At 46.5% G+C, this 16,970-nt stretch overlaps 1 protein-coding gene across 1 annotated transcript; it reads left to right on the top strand.

Moving 5' to 3' along the window:
- Window positions 1,076-7,387, top strand: LOC102182249 (F-box only protein 27-like). The gene is made up of 5 exons (XM_018063170.1): window positions 1,076-1,094; window positions 2,337-2,784; window positions 3,080-3,175; window positions 6,452-6,581; window positions 7,244-7,387. Exons 1-5 carry the CDS (start codon window positions 1,076-1,078, stop codon window positions 7,385-7,387), a joined length of 837 nt encoding a protein of 278 aa, XP_017918659.1.

Raw genomic sequence — 16,970 nt, 5'->3', positions numbered from 1 at the left:
GGGGCTCTGTCCCTTGCCTGGCTACCCAATGACACTCCTATTACTGTGATATCAAAATACACCTATAGCTTTCCCAAGAGACCCGTGGGGTGTTTTATACAGCCTTGTCTCCTAGGAGCCATTACTCTCTAATCATTAGCTTCCAGGCAGTAGACTCTTTTGGAACCCAATTATATTTGTTTTTCTTTTTAATCAGAGTACAGCATGGGGTGTAATTCCAGGAATTAATAGAGATTGTCTCTGGAGGAGGAAATTGAAGAATGAAAATGACTTGTCAGATTCTGGCCTTTTATCCTGCTTGAAGTTTTTAAACATTTTTCTAAAGCCATATTTTTGGACTCATAATTGGATTACAATCAATTTTCATAATCTCATTACCAAATAAGATTCCCTCAGCTTTTACATTACATTAAGAAATGATGTATTGCTGGGACTTCACTGGTGGTCCAGTGATTAAGAGTCCACCTTCCATTGCAGGGGGTGAAAGTTTAAACTCCGGTCAGGGAATTAAGACCTTGTGCGTCTCACTGCACCACAAAAATTAATAAATAAAAAAAAATTTTAATACAGTGTATTGCTATGGACTGTGAGTTCTAAGATTTGCTTCAAATTGTCTGGGGGAGCCAGTGGATGGGAGTAGAGATGAAAGCAAATTGGTCAGGAGTAACTGTTGGGGTTGACTGCTTCTTCCATTCTTCTTCCACTTCGGGACATGTTTGAAAACCTCAATAGCAAACAATTTTTTGACAGTGTATATACTGAAAATAAATTTTCCCCATATGATAGTCACCCCATCTCTTAGAATTCAGGGTCTCCCACCCAGATTGCTATGACCCCTTTTCCCCTTCCTCGCTCTATTTCGCATAGCACTGATCACCTTCCAACACGCGACGTCAATTACATGTCACATCCACAGCTCATCATGGCCCAGTGAATCACAGTACGTTTCATGCTTGTTCCATAATAAAATGGGGTCTTTTCTATAATTGTGAAGACAATATTGGGGGATTGGCAGATTCTTTTTTTAATGATTTTCCAAAAGTATCTAATTTGCTGACACTGTCTCCCGTTCGCCATGTCTCTTCTCCTAGAAGGTAAGTTCCCTGTCCATTTTACCAGCTGATTTGAAAAGCATGGGTAGCTTTTATTGATTTATTTATTTTTGGACGAAGTTGGTATAGAGGTTAAAAGCAAGAATTCTAGTGCCACCCTGGCTAGGTTCAAATATTAGCTCTGTCACCTACTATCTATGTGACCTTGGGCAGGTCACTTAGCCTATTTTCTTATCTTTGAAGTAGAGACATACTCACACCTACCCCAGGTTGCTAACCCGACTGGTAGCGAAAGGGTCCATGAACGCTGGCTGGATTATTCCTGGTTACAGCATTCATTTAGGAAATCAAATAGAAACGTATTTGATGCCTACTGGAGCCTGTTTTATCTCTTGTTAGTGGTGCTGGGGACTCCTCTGGCGGTCCAGTAGGTAAGACTCCACGCTTCCACTGCAGAGGGTGTGGGTTCCATCCCTGGTCAGGGAACTAAGATCCCACATGCTACCTGATGTGGCCAAAAATTGGAAAAAAGATACTGATGCCAGGCCCTTAATTGTTCTAGAAGCTAAGGGATATGAGGCCTCCCGCCCAGATGCCTGGCTGAATAACAGCAGCTGTTCAGCACCAAGGGCCTTGCAGCCTGGTGAGGGATGCTCCAAAGGACCAGTGGTGGGGATGACAGACAGACTCTGGGTCCCAGCATCTCCTGCTCCTCCCTCCACTGCGGCTTCTGCAATTTGGTCCCTTAATCACCCTGCAGGTTTGAACAGAGTCTGAAGGAAGGGAAGTTTGGAGAACAGGGCCTGGAGACAGGGCTGGGAGGGCATGGCAAGCGAGCCTGGGAGGAAGAGACAGGGAGAAGGGAGAGGAAGGCAGAAATGGCTAGTCATTGGGAGAATGGAGCCAGGGCGGGGTGGAGGGGAGGCGTGGGAGGGGAGGAGGGGTTGGGCGGGGGTCTGATATTGGATATTAAGGGAGGGGCGGGCGAATATAAAGGGCTGAGGTGGCGGTGGGAACAGGCGAGGCAAGGTGAAGGCCCACTGGTGAGGAGCGCTGGCTGAGATGCAGGGTGAGACTCGGGGCGCAGAGCGGGGTCGGCTGCGGGCGCTGGAGTGCGCGGGGCGGAGAGCGGCTGCGGTGGTCGGCTGGCAAGGACGGGCTGGGAGTCTGGGGACTTGAAAGGGCGGCTGCTCGGGTGTGGGGGCGACAGCCTTTGGGTGCGGGAAGCAGGGGCATCGCCTGCGGAGGCTCCAAGTCCCTGATGTCTGGACCCTGGCTCTCCAGCAGCCGCAGCCGCAGCCTCAGGGCCTGGCGAGGAGACCACGGGGGCCTCAGCCTCCCAGAGCCTGCCCGCCTGTGTTCCCGCTTCCGACCTCGAATCCGAGGAGGCGCCAGGCTTAAGCCAACTGCCCATCGAGATGCTCCTGGAAGTGCTGAGCTACCTTCCCACAAGCGTACTGCTCGGGCAATGCCGCCACGTGTGCTGGTACTGGCGCTACCTGGTGGACACCCGGGCCGTGTGGCTGAGCATCTTACCCTACAGCCACGCTAAGCTGTGGCCCGTCTTCCGATCCTGCCTCCCCCGAGACGACGACGACGACCCCAGGCCCTGCCTCCTAGGCCGCTTCTGCGAGCGTAGACCCTTAGGACGCAATCTCTACCCGAACCTCCACGGCATAGGTGGGGAGCCCAGGAAAAGAGGTCTCAAGGGTGCCCATGGGATGGTTTGGAGGTGCGGGGCAGAGAGGAGAGGCTCCAGGAAACCCCTGGGACTTACCCATGGGCTGGCAGGCAGGCCAGGAACTTGGGCACCAACATTTTTTCATTTAACAGATGCCTTCCTGCCTTGGAGGACAGTCAACTGTAGAAGCTGGAGAAAGGAGGAAAGCTGGAAGGCCGGCCGCAGGCTAGTTCCCTGGGACTCTTTCCAGCCTTTCTACAGGTGGTCGTCCCTCTTCCCCAAGGACTGGGGTGGGCGGTGGTGAGTTCTTGCCTGGTTCTCACTAACCCTTTCCCCTTTCTCCCAGGTGGTGTTACAAAAAGCAAGTGTTGGACCTGGAGGAGGAGGGTCTGTGGCCGGAACTCCTGGATAGTGGAAAGATTGAGATTTGTGTCTCTGCCCGGTGAGTGTGATGGCAAAAACAGCTTTAAAAACAGGGCTGACCTTGCCATGGGTGACAAGGTGTGTAGACCTCCCAACAACCCCTTAGATTAAGCAGGAAGGGAAATGACTTCACCACCATCAGAGCTTTACTACTTAGCTTTATCCACTCCCTGAACCCTCTCCTGACCCCCAAACAGACCTGGATGGGAAGATGCCAGGTTGGATCCTGTACAAAGGACTTGGTTTAGGAGGAGGCAAGATAGAGCTGGCTAAGAGGTCAGATTCTGGAGTCAGACTTCCCACACTCAAACCCTGGCTTCCCGGCTTTGTGGCCTTGGGCAAGTCACAGTGTGCCTCCGTTTCCCTGTCTTCATAAGTCAGGGTTCTATGTCAGCCACAGAGCTAGTACTTTGAAGTGTGACCTGTTTGAGCAGCCTTCATGATCCTTGATCCTGTGGGAAAGTGTGTTTTGAAACCTCGAATTGAGAAGTTCAGAGAGGTGAGGTCACTTGTTCAGGTGGCACAGCTGGGGCTTGGCAGGACCTGGCATTAGGCCCATACTTGTCTGACTCTGGAGCTTGTGCTCTGTTTGATGGTCTTGAAACCAGGATGCTCCATGAAGACCTTCCATGGGATACCTCACTCGGATTATTTTAAGGAAGGCAAGTTCCAAATCCTCTACCATTTTATGTACCCTCTTCTCAAATTACTCAGCTACAGATTACATCTATGATGAGGGCATTGTATAATTATGCTTTCCCAATTTCCTGTCTCTCAGCCCTTCAGTTTTATAGAAAAAGTCATTCACTAAGGTGTACGGTCCCTAGATGTAAAGGCCTCTGGGGAAACAGGCAAAGTGAGATTGAAATTTGAAAATTTGGTCTTACCACATTCACTTTCAGTCAAAACACCATAAACTTCCCCTCTTTGAAAACACATCTCTTTTAGAAATATATTTACAATGAAATTCTTCGACTTCATAATTTGTGCTAGTGGTAAAGAATCCACCTGCCAATGCAGGAGACACAAGAGACTTGCGTTCAATCCCTGGGTTGGGAAGATCCCTTGGAATAGGAAGTTGCACCCCCACTCCAGCATTCTTGCCTGAGAAATTCCATGGGCAGAAGAGCCTGGTGGGCTACTTTCCATGGGGGTCACAAAATGTCGGACACAACTGAGTGACTGAGTACACACACTCAGCCAATTAACAATGTTCTAATAGTTTCAGGAGAACAGCAAATGGACTCAGCTATACAGATACATATATCCATTCTCCCCCAGACTTCCCTCCCATCCAGGCTGCCACATAACATTGAACAGAGTTCCATGTGCTAGACAGGAGGTCCTTATTGGGATCCACTTTAAATATAGCTGTGTGTACATGTCCATGCCAAACTCCCTAACTATCCCTTCCCTCCGCCCTTCCCCACCCCCCAGCAACCATCAGTTTGTTCTCTAAGTCTGTGACTGTTCTGTAAGTTCATTTGCATCATTTTCTTTTTAGATTCCGCATATAAGGGATGACATAAGATATTTCTCCTTCACTCATATGACAAACTCTAGGTTCATCCATGACAAATCATATTTCATCTTTTTAATGGCTGAGTACTATTTCATTGTATATAGGGGTTTTTATCAATGTTTAATATCAGCCTCCAAATCAACTGATACTACACGAGGCATCCTTAGTCATATTGCTGGTTTTCCTGGAGTGGCTAGTCCCTATTATAGTCTATCTGTGTGGTTGTGGCTAGCCTCCACCAAATCATATTGGCAGGCTTATCCCAGACAGAGATACTCCTATCAGACATAAAATTGCAAGGATCCAGAGATTATCTCTCAGGGTCAGACGGCAACGAACATAGCTTTGAACCGGGCAAATTCCTTTCTACACAATATCTTTTCTGGAATCCATGCGATTCCAGTTTGCAGCAATGTCTGGCAGCCACTTGCAGGTAACAGTTCAGCCAAAAAGAAAAAAGTTTAGCACTTAGGAAATTTTAAATTTCTACTTAGATTCTTTGTGTGCATGTTGTTGGCACAGAGCAGTAGGAAAGGTGAATCACATGAACATAATCATATATTATTACTATATAAGGATAAAATCTGGAAGAGGTAGTGTGTACATGTACACCTAAGAAGTGATATTAATCTTGTTTTTACATTTGTGTTTTTGACACCAAAAAATGTACATAGCTTGGGTGTGCAAGTCAATGAATTATTACAAAGTGAACATATTCACTTAAATCAAGAACAGAAGGTTAAAAGAAAAAAACAGAATGTTGCCGGCAAACACCACCCTCAGCATCCCTCATGCCCCATTCCCATCACTTCCAATCCAGCGGTAGCGCCATCTTGAATTCTGTTCCCATAGGTCACTTTTGTCCGTTTTGGTGCTATGTATATATATGGAGTTATACCGTATATAGTGTGTAGCTGGCTTCTTTCAACCACATGTTTGTAAATTCACCCATAACCGTATGTAGCTGCAGTCTCCTTTCATGGCTTCATAATTCATTGTGTGAATATACCACGTGTGCATAGGTGCTCAAGCGTCTGAGCTGTGTCTTTGCGACCCCATGGACTGTAGCCTGCCAGGCTCCCCTGTCCATAGGATTTCCCAGGCAAGAATACTGGAGTGGGTTGCCATTTCCTACTCCAAGGATATCTTCCCAACCCAGGGTTCTTTACCACTACAGCCACCTGGGAAGTCCAATAATTCTCTTCTCCAGTGGCTCCTAGTAAGGAGAAACTCCTAAATGGAGGTGCCAGGGTTTGAACCAGGGACCCTGTGCAAGCCAAACATGTGCTCTACGACCAAGCTACACCCCCACTCAATCTATCCATTTACCAGGAGTGGACAATGGGTATTGTATCTTTGAATGTTACTTGATGTCCCATTTCCAAGTTACTTAGATTCCCTTGGATCCTTCTAAGTGACTAAGAAAATTGTATCTTAAACATCACCATTGAATACATTGGAAATGACATCTTTTGCCACCAGCAAAACATAGAAAGAAAGAATATGGTAGGAGGTATCTTTAAGAGCATGGCTCTAGGTCATTACTTCTGAAATGAATGTGCATGTAGACCGCTGGAGAGGGTGTTTAGGGCAGATGGATTCCTTGGGGAAGCAGAGGGGTCAAGCTCCCACGTGACCCTGCTGCTGCTAGTCCCAGGGACCACAGCGCCATTTTGGATTTTTAGACTTGGGAAGGCCATTCAGGTAGAGGAGGCAGATGCCCAATGAGGTGGGGTGGCAAATTCAACCTTCAAGACTTTCCTTCTCCCACAGGTGGGCAGACCAAGAAGCCTCGGTCTGTCTGTATGAGCTAATTGTCCAACTTCTAGATGCCAAGCAGGCCAAGCTACATCATTTCTCTCCTAGGCCAATCCATCAAGGTACAACCAGTATCCCTTTTAAGGTGAGTCTGACAGGGGCAAAGAGAAAGAATGGTATGGCCTATGATGATCTATTGCTAAAAAATAAATTTCCCCCAAATTTAGTGGTTTGATATCAACAGCACTCATTTTATCTCCTCTCATGATTTCTATAAGGAGGGCTCTGGTGAGAGTTTCTGACTCCAGTCTCTTATGAAGTTCCATTTCAGATACTGGCTGGAGCTAAAGGGCAGGGTGGGCTGTGAGTGTGTATACTCCAGCTGGTGGCCGGCCAGAGCTTGGCCTTGGGATCTCCCTGTTTGCTTTCTTTGGGGCTTCCTCACAGCATGGCAGCTTCGGGGCAGGCAGCTGCTTCCTGGTGGCTCAGGCTCCACCATGAGGCTGCTGGAGAAACCAGCAGAAGCTGCACTGCCTCTGTGACCCCGCCATGGAAGTCACTTGGTGAAAGTCACTCAGCATCACTCCCGCCACACTCTTGGTTACAATGAATCAACCCGCCCAGATTCAAGGGGGTGGGAATTAGACCCCACCCCTGGGTGGAGAGTGACATGATTCTAAAAGGTCATATGTAAATGGAAACATTGCCGCCATTTAGGGAAAATACCATCTGCCAGAAAGCCCTCAGCTCAGCTTTTGAGGGGAAGGCCATGGCACAGTGGGACTTAACCCCTTTTTCTGCCTACAGACCGACCACCTGTTCTGCAACCTCAAGAAGGGCGTCCGCTTTGTGTCTCTGGAACACTGGATTTGGGACATGGGGTTCCTGCCTGAGGACTATGGAATCATCGTGCCCAAGGCCAGTGTGATTGTACAGGTCCACCAACTCTAGTAGAGGACTGTCCTTGTTAAACAACCTGAGCGTGCCTTCCAGCACCATTGGCTGGGCCACCTCAATAATCAAGGGCTCGTAGTTCCTGGCATCCTAGGATCTCATGGGTCCAATCAAGGGTTCTACTGAGCCCTGTCTTTAAATTCTACGAGAAGCTATGAGAACATTTTTACATCAGGTCTACTGGCTGCTGCTGCTCTAATGCAGCCCCTGTTCTACAGAGTGGAGACACACAGGTGAACACGGGGAAACAGTGAGAGGGCTCCTCACCCTCCCCCCACACGCCAGGCCCCTCTGGTTCTGCCCCAGTACTCTCTGCCCTTCTGTTCCTGCTGCAGAGGCTTCATTGGTCACTTCTAAGAAGCCCTCTCCTCACCTCTGAACTAGAAGCTCAATCCCTGTGGCTGAGTAATTCTAGCACCTAAACTAAGATTTCAGACCTGGGACCAAGACTCAAGAGCTGAAAGTAAAACTAGCTCAAAAAATGTTTGGAGGCAGAGGGTTCTGCCCACCCTGTGAGCAATGAATCGGTCCCCTGTATACAACTGCTCTGAGTTGTATAGTATATAAAATTATTTTGTTACTTTGAAATTCTTTTTAAATATGGAGAGAGGAATGTATCTGTCGATCATAGGTAATAAAATTTTGCCAAACTGAATAGAAATACAGTGTTAACAGCTTGATGACTACTCAGTTCAGAGTAAGGTGTTGTTTCAGTTGAGAGAAAATTGTACAGAAGAAAACAACTGTAGAAGGCATTCTCCAGGCAAGAGAATGGAAGAGTCAGAACCCGATTTCCTAAGCTCTAAGGAAATCATGGGATTAGAGATGATCAGTCAGGGTTAGAAGTTTAGGCAGCTGGTGGACATGGGCACAGTGTCACAGTGACACCACATTTGAACATTCTGGTCATGAGGATAAGAGAGAACCTTGCAACGGTAGGATCCAGCTGTCCCCACCCCAGTCCAGGGGTCATGGCTGCCCCCTCCCTGCTGCAGGATCCCTAAGGAGCTCCAGGTCTCTGGATGGAAAGCAGATGAAGCCGCTGCTGCCTTTGATGTGTCCCCCATCCTGCAATAGAAGCTGGGACTCACCCCAAGGGGAGGGCGTTTTGTCAGTTTCATCCAAAGGGAAGTGTGACAGGTTGAAACTGGCCTGAGAGTCGTGCCCACATGTAGTGTGTGGTTCTGGAGCAGATATACTGGTTTGGACAGTGAAGCTCTGGAGGATATTTTTGGGTCAGCTGGAGGACTTTGAATAGAAGGAATATGAAACAAGCATTTACAGGAAGGGAAAGGTGGACACCATTGCCTGAAAAAAGAACCATATAATTTAATTTATATATATATATATACTGCAGTCTGGCGTGCTGCAGTTCATTGGGTCGCAAAGAGTTGGACATGACTTAGGGACGGAACAATATATACTTCTGTCTACACTGTGCATATATGCATTTATACACAGGTGTTTGTATATATGTATATATGCCACATTAAAATAGAATACGTATGTATCCTTGTATTTGTATTCTTGATTGCCTTCTGGATATATACAGAAGAACTAAGCACTGCAGGGTTACTGCGATGGTGATAGGTGCACAGTTGTGATTTTTGTAGTTACTGATTTTACTTTTCTAAATTTCTCATTTTCTATATGCTAATGTGTAGAAATACAGTGTTATACACAAATAAGTAATCTCCAGTGCAATTTCCCTTTCCATAAATAACCACATTTAGAAATAGTCTTTGCTGGCAAAGTTGTTTTGTGTGTGTATGTATGATTCTAATTCTTTTTTTTTTTTCCCCCAAAATTTAAACTTTATTTTGTTTTGGGGTGTAGCCAATTAACAACGCTGTGTTCATTTCAGATGAACAGCGAAGGGACTCAGCTGTGCATATACACATATCCGTCCTCCCGATTCTAATTCTTTGTGTTAGTGATGGCCCTTAGTGTGTGGAAGAGGACTCTGAGGTTCTCAGTGTTCTCATCTGTTTGAACACATGAAATAGAGTCCATGATGGCCACATCCTCCGTGGCCATTCTCACCTCAAGTGTTCACTTGGGCCGTGATCACATTAAAAGTGGTGCCACTTTTAAAGTGGCACACGGTTAACCAGGATGCACTGGTAAGGAGCCATAGCTTCTACAATGCCACTTGGCCAGCTTGGAAGAGTTCATTTCTTAGAGTTCTAACCGTTTGTGAAACACGGTTCACCCCGAAATTTCCTTTGGAAAATTTTCACCGCAGAAACAGCTGCCAGTTTTTTATTTATTTTCTACAGTTCCTGTCTGTCCCTCTTGCATGGTCATTACTGTGCGTGCCAAAGTATGTTTCCACTGAAGTGTGTTTCATTTTGTCCTTATATGTTGCTTACTTCTCTTGGGCTGGGACTTCTTTATCTTCCCAGGGACCAAGTAGCCCAAAGTCACTGCTTTTCTTATGACGACCATGATTAGCTATTGGATTATTCTATATAAAATTGAATTTTTCTCCTAGAAGTCACTGGAATCTTATATTATTCTTAAATATATGATTACTCTTTTGTATGTATTGTTTAGATTTATTTAAGACAAACTAATAAAGAATTTTTAAAAGTATATACATGTGTGTGTGGCTGACTCACTTTGCTGTACAGTAGACATTGACACAAGAGGCTCCCTGTCCATGGGGCATTTTCAGGCAAGAATACTGGAGTGGGTTGCCATTTCCTCCTCCAGGGGATCTTCCTGACCCAGAGTTTGAACCCTTGTCTCTTGTATCTCCTGAATCGTCAGGTGGATTCTTTACCATTGCGCCACCAGGGAAGCCCAAAAATTAACTCTACTTCAATAAAAAAAAAAAAAAGACTAATGATAACAATAAACAATTTGAAATAAATAGAATATATAAAAACTAAAGGAAACTGAAGTCATTCAGTCATGTCTGACTCTTTGCGATCCTGTGGACTGTAGCCTACCAGGCTCCTCCATCCATGGGATTCTCCAGACAAGAATACTAGAGTGGGTTGCCATTTCCTTCTCTAGGGGATCTTCCCCACCCAGGGATTGAACCCGGGTCTCCCGAATTGCAGGCAGGCATTTTATCCTCTGAGCCACCAGGGAAGCCCATAAAAAATATATACAAATGGCAATAAAAATAATGTAAAGCATCCATAGATGACCATTCTTAATATTTACATGTATATTTATATCCATTTAAAATGGATAGCCAACGAGTTCCATATAGCACATGAAACTCAGTGTTATGTGACAGCCTGGATGGAAGGGGAATTGGGGGGAGAATGGACGGAGTATATGTATGGTTGAGTCCCTTCAATGTTCACTTGAAACTATCACAACGTTGTTAATCAGCTACACCCCAATACAAAATAGAGGTTTTTAAAAAGGGTTACTTATTTTACTTATTTTGTTATGGGATTCCCTGGTGGCTCAGATGGTAAAGAGTCTGCCTGCAATGTGGGAGATCTGGATTTGATCCCTGGGTCAGGAAGATCCCCTGGAGGAAGAAATGGCAACCCACTCCAGTATTCTTGCCTGGGAAATCCCATGGCCAGAGGAGCCTGGAGGGCTACAGTCCATGGGATTGCAAAGAGTCAGACACAACCGAGCACCTTCACTTCACTTATTTTTTTAATAGAGAATTCTAAATACAAACATACGTAGAGAGAAGAGTATTTTTGTTATTCTTTTTAAACATATACTTCCTTTTTGGAGGGGCAGGGAAGGGCACAGTATGCAGGACCTTCTTTCCTGACCAGGGATGGAACCCAGACCCCCTGCAGTGGAAGCTCAGAGTCTTACCCACTTGACAGCTGGGGAAGCTCCTCTCTCTTTTTTAAAGAACCCACAGTACCAACGTCACACTGAAGGAATTACTCATGTCTTTTTCAATATATGGGATCACCTATTACTTACAGTTTCTAAATAGGCAGTTGCCAGTGAGTGATGCTACTGGGTAGGGTACATCTGAGATGCAGGCAGCCCTGCCTGAACCCTTCCGAGGAATGTTCACATGGCCTGTGATTTTGGATATTCTGGCTGGACAGTTCAGTGAGAAGCAAGTAGTGGATTCCTCTGGAATACCCCCCAGGCCCATCTCCCCCTCAGGCTGGATCCCTCCCCTCCGCAGACTTTCCACACCAGAGCTCTTACTCCAGGCCCTCCCTGGCTGCCCTCCTCCTTGCCCCGCCCAGGACTCTCTTCTCAAATCTTCCTAGGTGTGTTTCCCCTTCAAATAGATCTTGGATCTTTAAATCTTCTTATTTTGTTGTTGTGTTTTACCTAGGAAACTGGCTCCAGTCAAACTTTTCTCAAGGTCTTGGTTATTTTATTTCCAAGTGTAGCCTCAATAGGAAGAAGTGCTTCTTCAGAGTGAAAAGGTTTTGCAGCTCTTTTTTGCTCTTGACCCATGTCAATGAAAAATCAGTCGATTGAAGATAGAACTGAAAAATTTTATTCGAGCCAAATTTGACGATTATAAACTGGGAAGAGCATCTCAAAGAGTTCTGAGAACAGTTCTGTCCATTAGTGATCAAGACACAGTTTATATATAAGTTTTTTGAGACAGTAGACTATACATTAAATCATGTATTATTGACAGTTTACATGAGCCAGTTTGAAGTGCCCAGTGTTTGTACACATGACCCTTTACAAGGTCAAGAAGGAATGTTATCCTTGAAGGAGTTGTCTTGTTGATACTAAGAGAACGCTGTTTATGGTTGAGCAGGTATTGCTGGTGGGGAGGTTTGCTCAATGCATAACACTGATGCACAATGCATGGTGCTGGGAGAGGTGAGGGCAGAGAAGAATGTTTATGTTAAATTTTTCTTGTCTCGCCATAAATATGAATTTTATTTCACACCCTCTACAGACTTTTGGGTGGGGAGCTGAGAGGGTTTTACCTAAAATCTTCTCTCCAATTCCACATCCCCCAGCCCCACTCCAGGAGAATGGGCATATCAGGACTGAAACACCTTGAGGAAGGAGCTTGAACCCAACACCCAGGGCTGCCCCACTCAACCCTACCTCTAGGGAGTGAAAAGTGAAAGTGAAATCGCTCAGTTGTGTCCGACTCTGCGATCCCATGGACTGTAGTCTACCAGGCTATTCTGTCCATGGGATTTTCCAGGCAAGAGTACTGGAGTGGGGTGCCATTTCCTTCTCCAGGGGATCTTCCTGACCCCTCGATCAAACCCAGGTCTCCTGCATTGCAGGCAGACACTTTACCCTCTGAGCCACCAGGGAATATTATACCAGGGAATCTAGGGAGTGAAGCTCTCTTCAAATCCCTCCCACCCTCCCAAGAGAGATTTTATTAACTACTTATCTCCTTCTTCCTAAGATCCTTCCTACCCTCTATCCACACAAAAGGCCCATTCCCAGTCAGATTTCTTCCCTGGAATCAAAACACCTCCCAGCTCTACTCCTGTTAACAGGATAGGTGAACCAGGGCCAGGAAAACCAAGGTTGTGGAACTTCTAATGACCTTGGGATATTCCTGCAGCCTGCCTCCCAGTGCTCTGAGGTTCAGGAATTTTCTACTTCTGCAAACCAGACTTTCAGCGCTCCCCTCGCCCCCACACAGGACTCCCCACTTCCCAACACACCTTCAAAGATGTACCTGCATGCCCACTCAACACTTCCCTGGCCATTCTTGCGGCTTCACTGGATCAGAGCCGACTGCAACCTTCCTGCTTTTATGGAGAACAATTTCTCATGCAGCTTCTACCACCCTGAAATGAAATACTTGGGAATTTCCCTGGTGGCAGAGTGGATAAGAATCCGCATGCCAGTACAGGGGCCATGGTTTTGATCCCTGGGTCAAGAAGATCCCCTAGAGGAGGAAATGGCAACCCACTCCCGTATTCTTGCTTGGGAAATTCCGTGAACAGAGGAGCCTGGTGGGCCACAGTCCATTTGGTCCCAAAGAATCGGACATGGGTGAGTGACTAACACACACACATCATGTATCAAGCCCGCCTTTACCATCTTGGAATGAAATACTTAGATAACGAAACCTGTGTCCACAAAGAATTCTTCTATTGTTAATAAAATGCCCCAAATATAATGTATACAGGGTAAAGGTGAAATAAAAGGAGAGAAATTCATAATTATTTAAAAATTCCTCTTTTTTTCCTTTTTTTTTTTTTTTGCCACATGGCTTGCCAGGGAAAGCTTTGGATCTCCAAGAAATTCCTGAGAAATTCATAATTAAAAGAACATGTAGGGGGAGGAGAGGGTGGGACAAATTGAGAGAATAGCACTGATATATCCCTATATATACGCTACCATGTGTAGAATGGATAGCTGGTGGGAAGCTGCTCAATAGTACAGGAAGCTCAGCTCCCTGCTCTGTGATGACCGAGAGGGATGGAACTGGGGCTGGGGGAGGCTCAAAAGGAATCGGATATAAGTGTTAGTCACTCAGTGTGTCTGACTCTTTGCGACCCCATATATTATAGCCCATCCGGCTCCTCTGTCCATGGGATTCTCCAGGCAAGAATACTGGAGTGGGTTTGTTGTTCAGTCACTCTATCGTGTCTGACTCTGCGACCCCATGGACTGCAGCCCACCAGGCTTCCCTGTCCTTCACCATCTCCTGGAGTTTGCTCAAACTCATGTCCATTGAGTCAATGATGCCATCCTTGTCCTCTGCCATCCCCTTCTCCCCCTGCCTTCAATCTTTCCCAGCATCAGGGCCTTAATAGTGAGTCGGCTCTTCACATCAGGTGGCCAAATTACTGGAGCTGGGTAGCCATTCCCTTCCACAGGGCATTTTTCCAGCCCAAGGATCTCCTGCATTAAGGTGGATTCTTTACCATCTGAGCTATCAGGGAAGCACCTATGTATGCATAGAGCTGATTCAAGTTGTTGTACAGCAGAAACTAACACAACATTGTCCAATTAAAAATTAATAAATACAATAAAACAAAAAAAAAGAATATGTATTTCAATATGTAAATGATACTTGGGCTTGCTCCCAGTAAGACTGTATGGTCAGGCCACTCAAGATGGCTGTTCCCTTGCTCTCTGTACACACTTTGCCCTACCAGTGCCTGCTCCACACACGGGCACATGGCTGACACCTCCATACTTGCCCAGGCCCCATCTAGTGATTGTTCTTATTAAAGGGGCAGTGAGGACCTTGCCCTTCTGGCTTCCCTGGTACTACTGACCCCACGTGACATCAATTCCCCTGTAACTGGTAATCTTCCCCCCAACCCTGACCCCCACCCTGGGAGTAAAGACAGCCACCACATCCTGCCCCCGTGTTCTGCCCACCAACCTCTGCACACAGTGGGCTGTTGCTCCAGGACCTTGCTTCAGACGTGTAAGCTTCCCCACCCACTAAACTACTTATGTCTCTGTTGCTGACTTGGGGCTCTTTCTTTGGTCTTGAGGCTGGGCAAGCACAGGCTTTGTAGGCCTGTGAGGGGCAGCCCAACAAGATTTAGTTACTCAAAGTGTGGAGGGCAGTCATCAGCATCCTTTGGGGATTTGTTACAGACACAGATCTGATTCAGAACTTGGATTTTAAAACCTCCCCAGGGCATGTGAAAAATCCCCAGGGTGTTCAGACGTCTCTGTGGATGCCTAAGGCTCCATGAGACCCAGAGCTGGCACTGCCTACATGAGGAGATTTTGTGGTTTTCTGAATTGAAGCATAATAACTAGCAAAGTACCAACAAAGTCAAGGACACGCTTCCAATTGACAGAGTATTTGCATTCCTGGATTTCTCAGTGTCTATTTTTCTAAAATTATTGTTACTTTTTTATTATAGTCACTTTACAACCTTGTGGCTCAGCTGGTAAAGAATCCACCCGCCATGCAGGAGACCTGGGTTCGATCCCTGGGTTGGGAAGATCCTCTGGAATAGGGAAAGGCTACCCGCTCCAGTATTCTGGCCTGGAGAATTCCAGGGACTATACAGTCCATGGGGTTACAGAGAGTCAGACACGACTGAGCGGCTTTTGCTTTCACTTCACTACAACAATAATATAGTTGGCTTAAATATAGCTGGGTTAGTTTCTGCTGTAAGCAAGGGGAATCAGCTATACATATGCATGTATCCCCTCTTTGGGGGATTTCCTTCCCACTTAGGTCACCAAAGAGCACTGAGTAGAATTCCCTGGGCTATACAATATGCAAATGATACAAATGCAAATGATACTTGGGCTTGCTCCCAGTAAGACTGTATGGTCAGGCCACTCAAGATGGCTGTTCTCTTGCTCTCTGTACGCACTTTGCCCTACCAGTGCCTGCTCCACCTACACTCTATGCACATGGGCACACTGCTGACCAAAAGATTTGCATACCTTTTGTCCATCTGTATGTCTTCTTTGGAGAAAGATCTATTTAATCTCACACCCATTTTTTGATTGCATTTTTTCAAATTAAGCTGTAGGAACTGTTTGTATATTTTGGAGATTAATCCCTTGTCAGTTGCTTCATTTGCAAATATTTTATCCCATTTTGAGGGCTGTCTTTTGCTCTTGTTTCTGGTTTCCTTTACTATGCAAAAGCTTTTAAGAACAATTAAGCCCCATTTGTTTATTTATTATTATTTTTTAATTACTTTAGGAAAGTGAAGTCACTCAGTTGTGTCCAACTCTTTGCGACCTCATGGACTGTAGCCTGCCAGGCTCCTCTGTCCATGGGTTTTTTCAGGCAAGAATACTGGAGTACTTTGCCATTTCCTTCTTCAGGGGATCTTCCCAACCCAGGGATCAAACCCAGGTCTCCTGCGATGCAGGTAGATTCTTTACTTTCTGAGCCACCCAGGCTAAGTTCAAAACCCAGCTCTGTCACCTACTAGCTGTGTGACCTTGGGCAGGTCACTTGGCCTCAGTTTTCACAGCTGTGAAGTGGGGACATAGCCATACCTACCTCAGGGGGTTGCTAACCTGACTGGTGGTAAGAGGCTCCCTGAAGTTCGGCTGGATAATTACTGGTTACAGCACTCATTTAGGTGTCAAATAGAAATGCATTTGGTTCCAGCTGGAGCCTGTTTTCTCCTGTGCAAGGATCTCCGAGATAGTGATGCTGGATCCTTAGAGGTGATGGGAACTGTTCCATTAGCTAAGGGATATGAGGCCTCCCGCCCAGATGCCTGGCTGAATAACAGCAGCTGTTCAGCACCAAGGGCCTTACAGCCTGGTGAGGGATGCTCCAAAGGACCAGTGGTGGGGATGACAGACAAACTCTGGGTCCTGGCATCTCCTGCTCCTCCCTCCACTGTGGCTTCTGCGATTTGGTCCCTTAATTACCCTGCAGGTTTGAACAGAGTCTGAAGGAAGGGAAGTTTGGAGAACAGGGCCTGGAGACAGGGCTGGGAGGGCATGGCAAGCAAGCCTGGGAGAAACAGACAGGGAGAAGGGAGGGGCAGGCAGATATGGCTAGTCATTGGGAGAAGGAGGCCAGGGCGGGGGTGGGGTAGGGAGTAGGGGAGTAGGAGGGTGGGTGGGTGGGTGGTCTGGTTGCTGGGTATCAAGAAGGGAGGGGCGGGCGAATATAAAGGGCTGAGGTGGCGGTGGGAACAGGTGAGGCAAGGTGAAGGCCCACTGGTGAGGAGCACCGGCTGAG

This window comes from Capra hircus, chromosome 18, assembly GCF_001704415.2.
Source record: "Capra hircus breed San Clemente chromosome 18, ASM170441v1, whole genome shotgun sequence".
NCBI lineage: Eukaryota > Metazoa > Chordata > Mammalia > Artiodactyla > Bovidae > Capra > Capra hircus.
Note: the sequence above shows the minus strand (reverse complement) of the source record. Positions and strands in the feature narration are given on the sequence as shown.